Genomic DNA, 15,347 nt, shown 5'->3' on the forward strand with positions numbered 1-15,347 from the left:
AGTACCAGATATGTAATTTGTTTGGACTGTGAATGAACGAAAGTCATTAAAATTCATAGCCAAGCTTCATTCACAAATGTTAAATTTGCTGATTTAAGTTCAGAAGCGTATTGCGTGCCACAGATCACTTAGAACAAACGCACTGCTTGCGCTCATGCGGGTAACCTGAGTCAAGATTTCTGCTGGGGACTCTGCCAGCTCTCCAGCCCCAGACACGAGCTTCTTATAAGGTGTGTTTGCACATATTTTCTTCCACCTGTGAGCTGTCACACTTCGTAGTGATGTCCCTCCCTGCCTCCATGGGTTGCGAGGCAGTGGGGGAGTGGGCGCACTTAGGCTCTGGTTCTAAGCTGCGTGTGTCGCCTTGACATGCTCCAAGCCCAGTCTGTGGTCTAGGAACCGTCCCCAAAGTCTGTATGTTGGAATAGCCATTCCTAGCGGCGTGGTGTTGGAGGTATGACCTAGTGGGAGACAGGTAGGTCACAAGACTCCACTCTCATGCGTGGATTTGGGCTGCTATCTCTGGTTAGTTCCTCAGTACGGAGCCCAGTGGAGCATGGGACGTGAGAGACAGCCACTCACGTGTTTTCTCTTCCTCTCATGTCAGTGTCTCCTCTGCAGAGTCCTGACCAGGAGCCAAGTGGATGCTGGCACCCTGTGCTTAGACTGGCCACCTCCAGAACTATAAAAAAGAAATTTATTTTCTTTATAAATGGCACCACCTCAGACTTTCTATTAGGCCAACAGAGAATGGGCTGAGTTTCCCATGCTAGCTGTCCCCCGAACAGGCTTCGTGAACACAATGAAGCCATCTTGTATTTCCCACCCTAAAAGAGGAGTGGCTGCTGCACAGATGCGGACCCCAGCCCTCCCAAGCCCTGCTGCCCCTTCATCTCCTAGCACCCCACCTCCTGCAGACTCCCCGCTCAAAATCCAAGTTGTGGTAGTTACCTTTTGAACCCGGGCACAAGGAAGATTTTAGAGTCAGATCTGGTGGTTTGAACCCTGGGTACAGCTCACCTGAGGCTGTGTGATTCAGACAGTCGGCCTCTCTGAGCCTTGGTCTTCTGTGCAGACAGGGTCACAATAACGTGTCTGATGGGCTCCACAGCACATGTGACACACAGTTGACCCTTGGTCACTGCGCAGCTCCCACGGCACCCAGGACCTCCCTGGCTGACCCTATGGACAAGAGCCCTGTTTGTCAGCGATGGGAGCCGCAACCATCCCCACTGTCTTAGGAATTGGAGGCACATGCATTCAGAAGTCAAATGACGATGCTGGAGACTGGAAAAACTGGGTGCCTTGAGCGGGCCTGCTCCACGCTCCCCACAACCAGAACCATCACAATCTTGGTTACCTCCCCCTCCGGGAACCCAGTGTTAGAGAGCCGCTCTGTCCTTATGCATTCCTCTCATGCAGAAGCTGGAGAACACGTGCTGAATGACTCCTCCCCAGCGGAGAGGTCCAAGCAAGAATTATGTGGCACGAATCCCCAGTGCCTTCCTGGGGGACAGACAGCTGTCCCTGCGCCAGGCAGGAGCTATTTACCAGGCACGCTCTGGACAAATGAATTGTTCTTTGTCTCCAGACTGTTTTTGCTGGTGCCACTTGGAACCTTAGCTCAGGGGGTGGTTGAAATAGGCTCTGAGCAGCCTTAGAAACCTCACCCTGGCCTGTGCCATTAAGGTGCATGGAAGGGAGATGGTGTGGTGACATTCACCGCTGTCCCGGGCATCCCTGCTGCCTGGACAGGAGGCAAGCCCAGCACATCTGCCCTCCTGCCCGGGTAATTGTTATTCTCTGCACCGACTCTGCCAGTCTTTCGTGTGGCAAGTAGGGGCTAGAGGGGAGGAGAGCCTGCATTGCGGGTTGCTCTGTGGAGAACAGTGATTTCATGCCTGTCTCCCCCAAACCCTCCTGTCCTCCCCCTCCCCCCACCAGCTGCCATGACCTGCGGCAGGCGCTGACTGAGTGCTTCTCCTTAAGTGCACGGGCCTTAGGACTCCAGAGAAGCCTCTCCCCTTGGGGAACCCCAGTTTTTTTCTGCCAGAGGAGGTGAGGCTGAATGGCCCTGCTTAAAAGTCTGCTTTTAAAACAGGGAGGCCAAGAATGCCTCAAGCTTGTCTCACCTGTTCAGAGACCCCAGGAATGATGACCAGCTCAGGCTGTGGAGTCTACAGACCCAGGCTCTTCAGCTGTGTGACTTGGCAGGTCTCTGCGGCATGTTAGGTCCACATGGTCACCTGGGCAGTGGCCACTCACATGCTTTCTTTGCCTCCCGGGTGCTGGGATTAAAGGCGTGTGCCACCATGCCCAGCGGCCTTGTGTTTTTGTCACACATTTTTTAAATTGAATGAGCACTCAGTGCGGGTTTCCAGGATCTGCCCTCACAGCCAGACCTCCTCATGCCTCTGCGTGCCCCTTGCCTGGAGTGCCCTTCCTTCTCTCGCCCTCTGGCCAGCTCCTACGCACCCCTCAAAGCCCGGCTCTGAAGCTGTCCCTGGGAGAGCATCAGTGCCCGGTCTTCCCTGCACTGTTTAGGGGTGATATTCTGGCACGATGCTGTCATGCCTGTTGTTTTGGACACTCCTGGCTGTTTTCCCTGCATGCACCATGGTGCTGTGTGATCTCAGGCCTGGGGAAGCCCAGAGCCCTATGTTGGTCTCTTCACCCAGGAATAAGCAGACTCTTCTCTTCTCTATCCTCAGCCTCAGAGACAAAAACCAGGGTGAACTCATACCGCCTGTGCTGAGGGCCACAGTGACATACCTGAAAGAGAAAGGTAAGTGAAACCAGCCCTGGCCAGGGCACTCGAGGGTGCGTGGGTGCCCCCGCAACTTTTCTTTCAGATCCCAGCCCCTCACAGTCAGGGGACTGGTGGAGCTGGAACCCATCCAGGGAGATGACCAGGGGGAGAGGGCGCGGGCACACAGCTCCCACACGTGACAGCTGTGGGACCTCGAGGCAGTTGTCCACCATCTCTGGGCCTCCATTCCCCAGTCTGTCCACTGTGGTAATCAAGCCTGCCTCTCAGGGTTGTGGTGAGGTCTAATAAAATGATGCATGATGTGCATGCTGTGTGACAGATGAGGCAGCTAAAACTTGGGTTGAGGGTGTCCTGCAGAGTCACACAGCTGGTAGGAAGCAGAGGGGACTGAAGCCCAGGTCTGTCTCTTCCCACATTTCCTTCCATCATGGATATTGGAAACCAACGGATGACAGCAACGTGGAAAAGATGGAAGAGAAGGGACTAAGAGTGGGTGAGGGGTTGTAGTCAGAGAACTAGACTCTAGCTGAAGAACAGGGGCAGTCATAGAACCTTCCAGAAACCCAAGTGTGCTAGGACCTGTGAGATGCCCAAGGCTCTTTTCCCTGCAGGGCTGCGCACTGAGGGTCTGTTCCGGAAGTCAGCCAGCGCCCAGACCATCCGCCAGGTGCAGAGGCTGTTCAATCAAGGTGATGCCCCAGACTCTACCCACCACACCACACAGCCCTCCAGCTCCAGACTCCGCCCACAGCCCCGTTACCACCCCACAGCCATCTGCCTTACCAGAGGCAGCATAGCCTCCCACCCCACCCAGCCCCAGAAGAAACTGACAGGGCCACGGCCCAGGAAGTCACCACTCCCACCCACTCCACTGAAGTGCAGACCCCAACCTACTGAGCAAGGCACTGCCTGAGCCCTCATTGCCCTTAAGACTTCTCTCCTCACACCAGGTGGACACATGATTTCACTTAACACTTCTGAAAAGTGAAGGGGAAATCATGTTGTGCAGCTCAGGCCCTGCAAACAAAAAGAAATGGCATCTGAGCTAAGGGCGCCCCAGTCCATCCCTCCACATTCCCCACATTCCTCCACATTCCCACTGTCACGCATTCACTCATCAAACTTCAGGCTGTGCCGTGCAAAATCCAGCACTTGTCGACCAGCCCAGCCCCCTGTTCACACTCATGACCCTGACCCCAGAGTTCACACCCAGTCCTGGCAAAACCTCCTCTCCGGAAACTGTTAGCCTGCTACAGCCTCCATGAGCCCCCTGCAGGAGGGAAGTCGATGGGGTAGCTGCCGGGCGAGACACCCCATTTCCAGGCCCAGATAGAATTGTCCCCAGAGCATGTGGCCCTGAGCCCTTGGGCCACTTTATTGCAGCATCCTCGGGCTGAGTAAGGAGCTTGGCTGTGCCGTGTCCCCATGCAGGGAAGCCCGTGAACTTTGATGACTATGGGGACATACACATCCCTGCTGTGATCCTGAAGACCTTCCTGCGAGAGCTGCCCGAGCCACTGCTGACCTTCCGGGCCTACGAGCAGATTCTCGGCATCACCAGTATGTATGCAGGGGGCCTTGGTCCTCAAGATGTCCCTGGTGCTGGCCCAGGGTCAGACCGCGTAGGGACAGAGGTGGCGTCTGCCCAGCCACGTTCTGCTGTCACCTGGCCCTGCAGCTCAGCAGAGGGGACCTTTGTGGCTGCCTCTCTGCAGGGAGGTTCTGGGCCACTGCCTGGCATCTCAGTAAGCAGAGGTCATTTCTAGATTTGGGACATACCATCTGGGTCCTAGTGCTTTCTCTGTCTGTCCTGGGCTGCTGTGAGGTGGTCCCCACCTGCTCTGTCGTTAGAGAGGGGGCCTTCTCGTATTTCTCCCCAAGTCGCTGTAGCACACTGATCCTTGTGATTGCAGCTGTGTTGTGTTAGGGTTCTCGGGAAAGGGCGGTACTGGGGATGGAACTCGGGGCCTTACGCATGCCAGGCAAGCTTTTACCACCGAGCTTTGCTCTCCGTCCTTTTAAGAAGATATTTCTGGAGGCTGGGGAGATATCTCTGGGGTTAAAGGCACTTGCTTGCAAAGCTGCCAGCTTGGGCTCCATTCCCCACCCACCCACTTAAAGTCATACAAGCATTCATTTGCAGCAAGAAACCCTAATGTGTTTGCACACTCATGCACGTATGCATGCACGCATGCACACACATGCTCATGCATGCAAACACAATAAAACATTTATTTTACTTTTTACTTGAGATAGAGAAAGAGGCAGAAAGAGAGAGAGTGTGTGTGTGAAAGAGAGAACAGGTGCACCAGGGCCTCTAGCCACTGCAAACCAACTCCAGATGCATGTACCACCATATGTATATGGCTTACATGGGTACTGGGGAATTGAACTTGGGTCTTTAGGCTTCATAGGCAAGCACCTTAACTGATAAGCCATCTCTCCAGCCCACACAATTTTCTTAAAAAGATTATTTTATACAGGACCTCACTATGTAGCTCAGTCTCAACTCAAGACTTACTTTGTAACCCAGGTTGGCTTTGAACTCTTTTTGGGAAAGGGGCAAAGGGGTTAAATGATTTTATTTATTTGCAAGCAGAGAGACAGAGAGAATGGAAGTGCCAGGGCCTCAAGCCATTGCAGACTCTAGAGGCATGTGCCACTTTGTGCATCTGGCTCTATGTGGGTACTGGGGAATTGACTTCTGGTCGTTAGGCTGTGCTGGCAAGTGCCTTAACCACCAAGCCATCTCTCCAGCCTTTCTTTGTTTGTTTCTCTTAAAAAAAAAATAATAAAATAAAAAAGATTTTTAGCCGGGCGTGGTGGCGTACGCCTTTAATCCCAGCACTCAGGAGGCAGAGGTAGGAGGATTGCCATGAGTTCAAGGCCACCACGAGACTCATAGTTAATTCTAGGTCAGCCTGGGCTAGAGTGAGACCCTACCTTGAAAAAAAAAAGATTTTTATTTATTTATGTGTGTGAGAGAGAAAGAAAAAGGGTGCACAGGGCCTCTAGCCACTGCAGACAAACTCCAATGCGTGAACCATTGTGTGCATCTAGCTTATGTGGGTCCTGGAGAATCAAACCTGAGTCCTTAGGCTTCCCAAGCAAATGCCTTAACGGCTAAGCCATCTCTCCTGTCCCCTTGTTTCTTTTTTGAAGCAGGGTCTCACCCTCGCGTGGGCTAGCCTGGAATTCATTTTGCAGCCCAGGTTGGCCTTGAACTCACGCCGCTCCTCGTACCTCAGCCTCCCGAGTGCTGGAATTAAAGGTGTGCGCCACCGCTCCAGCCAGCTTTGACTCCGTGACCCCTTTGCCTCCGCCTCGCGTTCGGGTATATAGGCTGGTACTACCATGCCTGGCTTTTTGTTGGTGAGTTTTGACTCGCAGGTGACAAAGGTGAAGTGGAAGGTAACCACGAGAGGGTTTCTGTGTGCCCGCCTGGGTTGGCACCACGTTGCCACAGCCCCAAGGCGGCTCAGGCAGCGGCCGCGGTGTTGCAGGTGTCGAGAGCAGCCTGCGCGTGACCCGCTGCCGCCAGATCCTGCAGGAGCTCCCGGAGCCCAACCACGCCGTCCTCCGGTACGTCGCGGACTTCCTGCATGCGGTGAGTGGCCCGGGCTCCCGGGGAAGGGAGGCCCTGAGGTCTGGGCCTGGCCGCGGCAGTAGGTTCTATGCAGATCCCCCCCTATGCTTGCCCTGGGGCTGAGGTCACACCCCGGAGCACCCCTCTCTGGCCACACAGGGCCACTCTGAGAAGCAAACCTGCCTGCCTGGCACAGTGAGCTACGTCCTGATCTGCTCCCCATGCTGGCCTGGAGGGCCTTGTCCTTCGGGCACTATCAGTGACCTTGCAAGCTCTTCTGTCCCTGTGTCCCCAGATTGGGCCAAGACACTGGAGGTGGGGCCTGACACACAGTAGGTCCTGTGAACAGAGCAGGTGGTCCCATGGGAGGGGCTGCCCGCCTCGCCAAGCTCCTGGTGGCTGTCGCCTAATGTGTCTCCTTCCCCTGTGTCCGCGTCCTTCTGTTCTCTGCTGACTTTCTCTCCCAAGGGCCTGTCATTGGCTTGAGGACTAGTTTTGTTTTTGTGTGGGCAGGTGTATGTGTGTATGTGTGGGGCGGTGTGCACACACGTGTGTGTGGATGCATGTGGAGGCCAGAGGACAGCCTCAGGTGGTGGTCCTCAAGAACACATCCACTTTTTTTTTTTTAATTTTTATTTACTTTTATTCATTTGAGAGTGACAGACAGAGAGAGAAAGAGGCAGAGAGAGAGAGAATGGGCACACCAGGGCCTTCAGCCACTGCAAACAAACTCCAGATACATGCGCCACTTTGTGCATCTGGCTTATGTGGGTACTGGGGGATTGAGCCTTGAACGGGGGTCCTTAGGCTTCACAAGCAAGTGCTTAACCGCTAAGCCATCTCTTCAGCCCCCTACCATTTTTATTACGTATTTTTTTCAAGATAGGATCTCACTGTAGCCCAGACTGGCCTGGCACTCTTTGTAGGTCCAGGCTGGTCTTGAACTTACAATGATCCTCCCACCTTTGCCTTTTGAGGGCTGGGATTAAAGGTGTGTGCCACCACACCTGGCAACATCCACCTTTTTTGAGGCAGGGTCTCCCAGTGGCCTGGATGCACCAAGCTAGGCAGTGAGCCCCAGGGGTCTACCTGTCTCTGTCGCCCCGTATGCCATACCTGCTTTTGCTATTGTTGTTGGTTTGGTTTTTCGAGGTAGGGTCTCGCTCTAGCTCAGGCTGACCTGGAATTCAATATGTAGTCTCAGGGTGGCCTCGAACTCATGGCAATCCTTCTACCTCTGCTTCCCAAATACTGGGATTAAAGGCGTGCACCACCACGCCCGGCTTTTGCCTTTTTAAAAAAAATATTCTTAATTTATTAGTTGTTTGTGAGAGAGGGAGAAAGAGATGGGTCCATCAGAGCCCATTGCTGCTGCAAACTCCAGACACATGGGCCAGTTTTTGGGTCTGGCTTTTATAAGGGCACTGGGGAATTGAACCCAGGCTAGCAGGCTTTACAAGCAAGTGTGTTTAGCTGCTGAGCACTTGCCCCAGCCCTTCCCCTTTTAACACAGGTCCTGGAGCCTGAGCTCAGACTCTCATACCTGCAAAGCCCCCAGGTTTTCAGATAAAGCTTCTGGTTAGATGTCTTTGCCTTGGCCATCATTTGGCCCATCACACTAAGATAAGCAACTGTACAATGACCTTTCCTGGCTCTGGGCCTGGGGCAGGGCAGCTTTGGAGCTGAGGCCAGGTTGATAGGGACCTCAGCAAAGCATTCATGCTGTGCCACACCTCTATCATGTCACTGCTCCTGGCTCTCCTCCCTGGTGTGTGAGGCTGGATGTGGATGTGCATGCTGGGCCGGCTTTGGGACACAGACCCCTGGCATCTGCAGGGGAGGCACATTGTGTTAGTACAGGCACTTTTGGGGAACACACTATACAGGTACCATGCCCTATGGCAAGAGAGGCCTGGGGATGCAATGCGCAGAGATGAGAGGGAGAAAGGTAGTCCAATAGTCAGAGGTAAGAGTCTATCAGAAAATGCTGGCTGGCCTCAGTTATGCCCAGCTCACCAACTATAATGTGGCAGTCAGAGGGCATCTCACTTGGCTCTGTGGGCATCTGCTGACGTGGAAGGGGAATGGAGGGAGCCCCAGAAGACAGATCATGGAAGGTCATAGCTGGAGGGTCCCCAGAACATCGAAGCCAGTCTCTTTTCTAGACAGGAAAACAGAGGCTCCCTTTGGGGAGCTGGCTGCGTAAGGTCTCCACACTGGCTGGGGCCCCACTTCAGCTGTTTTAGCACGATGCCAGTTCCTCTTGGGGATCGACATGGAATGTGGGCCAGGGCCTTCACCCCCAGTCCTGGCTGTGGCTTCTTCCAGGTGTCCCAGGAGAGCATCTTCAACAAGATGAATAGTTCCAACTTGGCCTGCGTCTTCGGGCTGAACCTGATCTGGCCGTCCCAGGGGGTGGCCTCGCCGAGTGCCCTGGTGCCGCTGAACCTCTTCACCGAGCTGCTCATCGAGTACTACGAGAAGGTCTTCAGTGCCCGGGAGGCAGGCAGATAGACAGGCCCTGGTCCCAGAGGGTGTGCAGGGACAGACCTGCCCCAGGCCTCTCCATACTTGTCCCACCTCCAGGTCCCCTGACCACAGCCAGAGACACTTCTCATGTTGGGAATGTCCCCTTGAAATCCAAGCACATAGGCTTTGTAAACTTGCTATGTGTAAGAATGGCCAGACTTGGAGGCTGGGGAATTGGCTCAGGCGGTAAAGTGCTTGCTATGCAAGCATAACGACCTGAGTTCAGTCCCCAATGCTCATGTTAAAAAAGGGGGCGGGGGGCTGGAGAGATGGCTTAGCAGTTAAGGCGTTTGCCTGCAAAGCCAAAGGACCCACGTTCTATTTCCCAGGACCCACGTAAGCCAGATGCACAAGGTGGTACATGTGTTTGGAGTTCATTTGCAGTGGCTTAAGGCCCTGGTGTGCCCATTCTCTCTCTATCTACCTCTTTCTCTCTCTCAAAATAAAAACAAATAAATAAAGGAATCTTAAAAAAAAGATAGAGAGCGGCACATGCCTGTAATCCCAGCACTGTGGAGCTGGAGGATCCCTGGGGCATACTAGCTGGTCAGTCTACTGAACTGGTGAGCTGTGGTTTCAGTGAGAGGTCCTGTCTCAAAAAGAAGTTGGAAAGCTGGGCGTGGTGGGGCACGCTTTGAACCCCAGCACTCGGGAGGCAGAGGTAGGAGGACTGCTGTGAGTTCGAGGCCACCCTGAGACTACAGAGTGAATTCCAGGTCAGCCTGGGGCTAGAGTGAGACCCTACCTCAAAAAAAAAAAAAAAAAAAGAAAGAAAATTAAAAGAAGTTGGGAAGTGATTGAGGAAGCCTCCTTATGTTGACCTCCCCCACATGCACGCGTGCACACACACACACACACACACACGTGCACATTCACCACCCACTCACAAAACTACGAGGTGTTAAGTGAACTGAGAATCTTCTAGTGAAGGTTAAGCCGCTGGTTCCCAGGCCTTCGTCACTGACCCAAGGCGGTCACTGGAATAAAATGACGTCCTGCAGTCAGGGCCTCACTGCTGGCAGAAAGCACCCGACCAAGAGCGGCTTGTGAGAAAAAAAGAGGCTTATTTTAGCTGGCATACTTGAGGGGAAGCTCCATGATGGCAGGGGAAAACAATGGCATGAGCAGAGGGTGGACATCACCCCCTGGCCAATATCAGGTGGACAATAGCAGCAGGAGAGTGTGCCAAAGACTGTCAAGGGGACAGTGGCTATAACACCCATAAGCCCACCTCCAGCAATACACTGCCTCCAGGAGGCGTTAATTCCCTGATCTCCATCAGCTGGGAACCTAGCATTCAGAACACCTGAGTTTATGGGCAACACCTGAATCAAACCACCACACTCCGCCCCTGGCCCCCATAAACTGATAAGCATCCATGACGTAAAATGCAATGCATTCAGTTCACCATCTTTAAAGATTCCATTCCCCCTTTTTTCGTTTTTGTTTTTTTGAGATAGGGTCTCATTCTACCTCAGGCTGACCTGGAATTCATTCTGTAGTCTCAAGGTGGCCTTGAACTCCTGGCGATCCTCCTACCTCTTCCTCTTGAATGCTGGGATTAAAGGTGTGCACCACCACGCCTAGCAGGTCCCATATTTTATATCAATCTTAATGATGTTCAAACATCCCCATAATCCAAGGTCTTTTAACTGAGCCGTAATACCAAAAAATTCCCCAAAACCCCATAGTAGCACAGAATAAACATTCATACTGCAAAAGATAGCACTGGGGATAGCAAAGAAATATTCAACAAATACAAGATTTAAACAGGGCAAACATCAAACTCTGTAACTCCAACTCTAGTCAATGACAAATCTCCAAATCCAATAATCCTAACCAGCAACAACTCTCTGGAGTTCCAATTCCGCCCTCCAGCTAGGCTACTCATAGTCCTGGAAAACTTCATCAGGGCCCGCAGCTTTCCTTGACAGCCATCTTGTGATCCCAGCATCTCCACTGCAATCCACGGTTCATCCTCATGGCTCCATGGGGTCTCCATGTGGGCATCCAGAAAACCTGCTTCACACTGCCTATGGCCATTTCCAAAACACAAGACCATGTTGCAAACTCAATGGCCCTCTCATTTCCTGCATTTCTTACACTCCACAATACCAGGTAGGGTGCCAATTTGTTAATCCAGGGGGAATAAAGCAGACTTTGAAGAACAGGACACTCCTTGAGCATTTGGGCCCCTTCTAGAGTCTACATTTTTTCTGTTTCCCCAGGGCAGGTCAGCTCGCCCAATCTCAAAGGTTGTACTCTCTCAATTTCAGCTAAACGGGCAGAAGTTTTGGCACAAAGATATCATTATTTTTCTGTGTCATATCCCTCTGCTCACACCAGTCCATTTCTACGCAAAGCAACCCTGCACAAGTTCTCAGGACACGGGCATAACAGCAAGTCTCTCACACAAACTGCTAGCCCAATCCAAGCAAAGCTCTTTCTCACCCTCATAAGACAAACCTCACAGTCCATAGTTCTTACTGCATTCAGGTCTTGTAGCTCAGACCAGAAGAGTCCATCAAGCTGTACTTACAGCACTGCAAGGCATCTCTAAGGCCAAGATTTCAAATCCTTCCACATTCCTCTTGAAAATCAGCTCCAAAAGGCCAAAGCCACACAGTCAGGTGTCTAGCAGCAACCTCACTCCTTGGTACCACTTTACTGTTGCAGTCAGGTTCACATTGTTGGTAGAAATCACCCAACCAAGAGCAGCTTGTGGGAAAAAAAAGTGATTTACTTTAGCTCACAGGCTCAAGGGGGAAGCTCCATGATGGCAAGGAAAACCTCATCCCCTGGCCAACATAAGGTGGGCAATAGCAACAGGAGAGTTTGCCAAGCACTGGCAAAGGGAAACTGGCTACAATACCCATAAGCCCGCCCCCAAGAATACACTGCCTCCAAGAGGCATTAATTCCCAGATCTCCATTAGCTGGGAATCTAGCATTCAGAACACCTGAGTTGATGGGAGACACCTGAATCAAACCACCACAAGATGTATGTGTGAGGACCATCATTGTAATTTATGTGAAAATGCAAGTTTATGGAAAAGAGACCTGTAGTGGTCACAGCTGCTATAGTGCTCTGTAACGAGCCATCCCCCCCCCCACACCCAGCAACTCCAGATGGCTGCCCAATGTTCCCACAAATCAGTGGGTCAGCTGATAGTTCCTTATTTTTTTAGGGGGCCTCCCTCACATGTCTAGGCTCTGCTGGCTATCAGCTAGGGACACTTAGCTGTCCCAGCATCTCCATCTTGCAGGTATCATGGAACGCAGCATATTCTGTAGGTAGAGGCATGGCCCCTACAGCTGGTGCAAGCAAATTTTGAGCTCTGGCCAGAATCTCAAATGCTCAAGTTGCAGTGGCAGAAGCAAGGCCATGGCCAAGCCCAGAGCCACAACATGGCAAGTGTTTGGACAAGGGGTGGGTGTGGGGAGATACAGTGTTGAGCCTCAGATCGCAAGCCTAGCAGAGGGTTACACGTCTGTACTCTCAGAATGTCCCATCAGGGATGCAGAATGGGTCCAGTGTCTCCAATAACAGTGCAGAAGAAAGAGACTTCTGCAAAAAGTTTTCAAAGTCATCCTGATTGGACAAACTTAGGTCACATGCCCAGCCTAGACCAGTCACTGGGGTTAAGGGATGAACTGATTGGCTAAGCTTGTATCACATGTCCCGCCTCCCACACATAAATGGGGCACGGTGGTGCACACTTGTAATTCCAGCACTCAGGAGGTAGGTTCAGGAGCCCAAAGTCACTGTCAGCTGCATAGTGAATTCAAGGTCAACCTGGGCTACATGAGACCCTGTCTCAAAAGAGAAAAAACTAAAATAAATGAAAAATAGAAGGGCCGGGCGTGGTGGCACACACCTTTAATCCCAGCACTTAAGATGCAGAGGTAGGAGGATTTGCCGAGAGTTTGGGGCCACTCTGAGACTACATAGTGAATTCCAGCTCACCCTCAGCTAGCGAGACCCTACCTCAAAAAAAAAAAACAGAAACAAAAGATAATAAAAATAAAAATGAGGGCTGGAGAGATGGCTTAGCAGTTAAACGCTTGCATGTGAAAACCTAAGGACCCCGGTTCAAGGCTTGATTCCCCAGGACCCACGTTAGCCAGATGCACAAGGGGACACATGCATCTGGAGTTCGTTTGCGGTGGCTGGAAGGCCTGGCGCACCCATTCTCTCTCTCTCTGTCACCCATAAATAAATAAATCAATAAATATGAGGGCAAAGTAAGCAAGGTAGAGGTGGAACTAACAAAGATAGGAGTGCGGAGGGAGGGAACAAGCGGCCAGAACCTCCACTTCCACAGTGGAGCCTTAGGAGTGACCCCAAGGTCCAGACCCAGAGCTCAGAGTAGAGCTGGGGTCACACCCAGCGCGGCCGGAAGGACCGGAGCAGGCATCCACGTGGCCTTTGCTCCTACCTTCCCAGCGCCTGTCCCTCCCTGCAGCGGGCCCTGAGGGCAGCACATAGCCAATGGCTGCTTCTCCGCAATGATGCCAGTACTGGGGAATGCACGTCAGACCGAGGGGCCTGGCCATTTGTAGTAAGGGCACTGCGATGCTAGCAGTTTCTTGAAGCTGTTTCCGGACTGGAGGAGGCAGGGCTGAGTCAACAGGACTCTGGGCATGTTAGCCTGGCCCTGGTGGACACTGCTCCCTGATCCATCTTTCCAGGAGAGGACTGCTCACTGCCCCCCAGCCTCCATAGAACACCCCAATGCAGGGCTTCCAGCTGCCGAGGAGAGAGACTCCACTACCATGGGCCCCTGCTGTGGCCTGGCAAGGTCCACAGTGTCCTTTGTGCCCACCTTTTAAGTACCACAGCAGCCCCGCTGGGATGGTGATCTCTCCGGGGCAGCACCTCTCTCCCTGCTGAACTCAGGAGGGTTGAGAGGCGTATACTCAGGAGTCCCTCACTCCAAGACCAAATGGTAACTGAAAGTGATAGCTTCCGGTTGTCTCAGTGATTACAAGGCCAAAACAAGGACACTTTATTTTCTTTTTTAAGGGACTTTATGTATTTATTTGACAGAGAGAGAGAGACGCAGATAAAGGGAGAGAGAATAGGCACACCAGGGCCTTCAGCTGCTGCAAACGAACTCCAGACGCATGCGCCACCTTGTGTATCTGGCTTACGTGAGTCCTGGGGCATCGAACCAGGGTCCTTTGACTTTGCAGGCAAGCAGCTTAATTGCTAAGCCATCTCTCCAGCCCCCAAACAAGGACACTTTTAAGAGTGACAAAGATCCATTCCCTGCAGCAGGTTAGGAGAACTCAGTAACTTTCCCAAAGAAATGCATCCTCCAACAAAGGAAGCATGAAGATTTTACTTGGGGAGCCTCTGCATATTTATGTAGAAAAGTAAATTGGTGGCAGGTGCATTCCTGAGCATGCTCACTTTAAGGTCAGTTCAAGAAGGAATGGTGGGTGCACTTTTCAGCCTGGTTAGCTCAAGGTCACAGAGCACATTTTGAAGGGTAAAGATGGCAGACAGAACACTTTGGGGCATACTCAGCTCGAACCATAAAGATGGCAGACAGGATGCTTCTGGGCATGCTCAGTTTTCTCCAATCAACTTTAATAAAAATGAAAGGACACAGAAGTGTGTGTTTCTGGTTTGTTTGTTTTTTCTTTCTGGTTTTTCAAGGTGGGGTCTCATTCTGGCCCAGGCTGGCCTGGAATTAACTATGGAGTTTCAGGGTGGCCTCAAACTCATGGTGATCCTCCTACATCTGTCTCTGGAGTACTGGAATTAAAGGCGTGCACCACCACACCCGGCTTTGAAGTGTGTTAATATAGGAGGTGGTTACTTGTGCTAGTGACTTTTCATTGTTGCTGTGATGAAAATATTTGGCTAAAGCAATTAAGGAAGGATTTATTTGGGCTGACAAGTTTAAGGGGACGCATCCATCATGGCAGGGAAGGCCACTGGCTCCCTCTGTCCCTCTTTCCTCTACCCCTCCTCCCTCTCTCCCTCTTTCCTCTCCCCCTCCTCCCTCTCCTGCTCCTCCCTGGCCTCTGACCTTTAGTCCTATGGCAAAGCACCCCTCTCCATGGCGGTTTCAGTTCCACCCGGACTTTTCTCATTGCCTCTCTGCTCTCTGTACCTCTGTCACTTCCGGCACTGGAGACCACCTGGATTCAGTTGCCACTTAAAATCTGATTATTGTTTCATTCCTTCTTGTCTTCCTAGAAAGCCTCTTTTTAAAATTTCCTTCTCTTGTTTCTTCGTTTTTCTTCCATTCTTTGCTTCCTTTCCTTCCTTTCCCTTCCCTCTTTCCTTCATTCCTGCCTTGCTCTTCCCTCCCTTCCTCCTTCATTTCTTCCTTTTTTTTCTTTTTCTCCTTCTCTTCCTTTACTCTCTCCATTCTTCTCAACTCTTTCCCTTCCCCTTCCTTTCTTTTTTCTTCTCCCTCCCTGCCTCCACTCTTCCCTCCCTCCTTTT

The 15,347-nt window shown here is 51.9% G+C and overlaps 1 protein-coding gene across 7 annotated transcripts in view; it reads left to right on the plus strand.

Moving 5' to 3' along the window:
• Window positions 1–9,194, plus strand: part of Arhgap8 (Rho GTPase activating protein 8) — a 52,628-nt gene extending 43,434 nt beyond the window's left edge. For 5 of the 7 annotated variants that reach the window (XM_045151524.1, XM_045151525.1, XM_045151526.1 and 2 more), the window contains 5 exons: window positions 2,712–2,785; window positions 3,382–3,459; window positions 4,202–4,330; window positions 6,274–6,377; window positions 8,685–9,194. In XM_045151524.1, coding sequence (XP_045007459.1) covers window positions 2,712–2,785; window positions 3,382–3,459; window positions 4,202–4,330; window positions 6,274–6,377; window positions 8,685–8,870 — 571 coding nt within the window. In that variant the 3' untranslated portion in view covers window positions 8,871–9,194. Of the gene's footprint in view, window positions 1–2,711; window positions 2,786–3,381; window positions 3,460–4,201; window positions 4,331–6,273; window positions 6,378–8,647 lie in introns of all 7 variants that reach the window. The other 2 variants (XM_045151527.1, XM_045151528.1) reach the window with 2 other exon arrangements.
• The last annotated feature ends 6,153 nt before the right edge of the window (window positions 9,195–15,347 follow it).

The sequence above is a fragment of the Jaculus jaculus genome, chromosome 6, assembly GCF_020740685.1.
Source record: "Jaculus jaculus isolate mJacJac1 chromosome 6, mJacJac1.mat.Y.cur, whole genome shotgun sequence".
Classification (NCBI taxonomy): Eukaryota; Metazoa; Chordata; class Mammalia; order Rodentia; family Dipodidae; genus Jaculus; species Jaculus jaculus.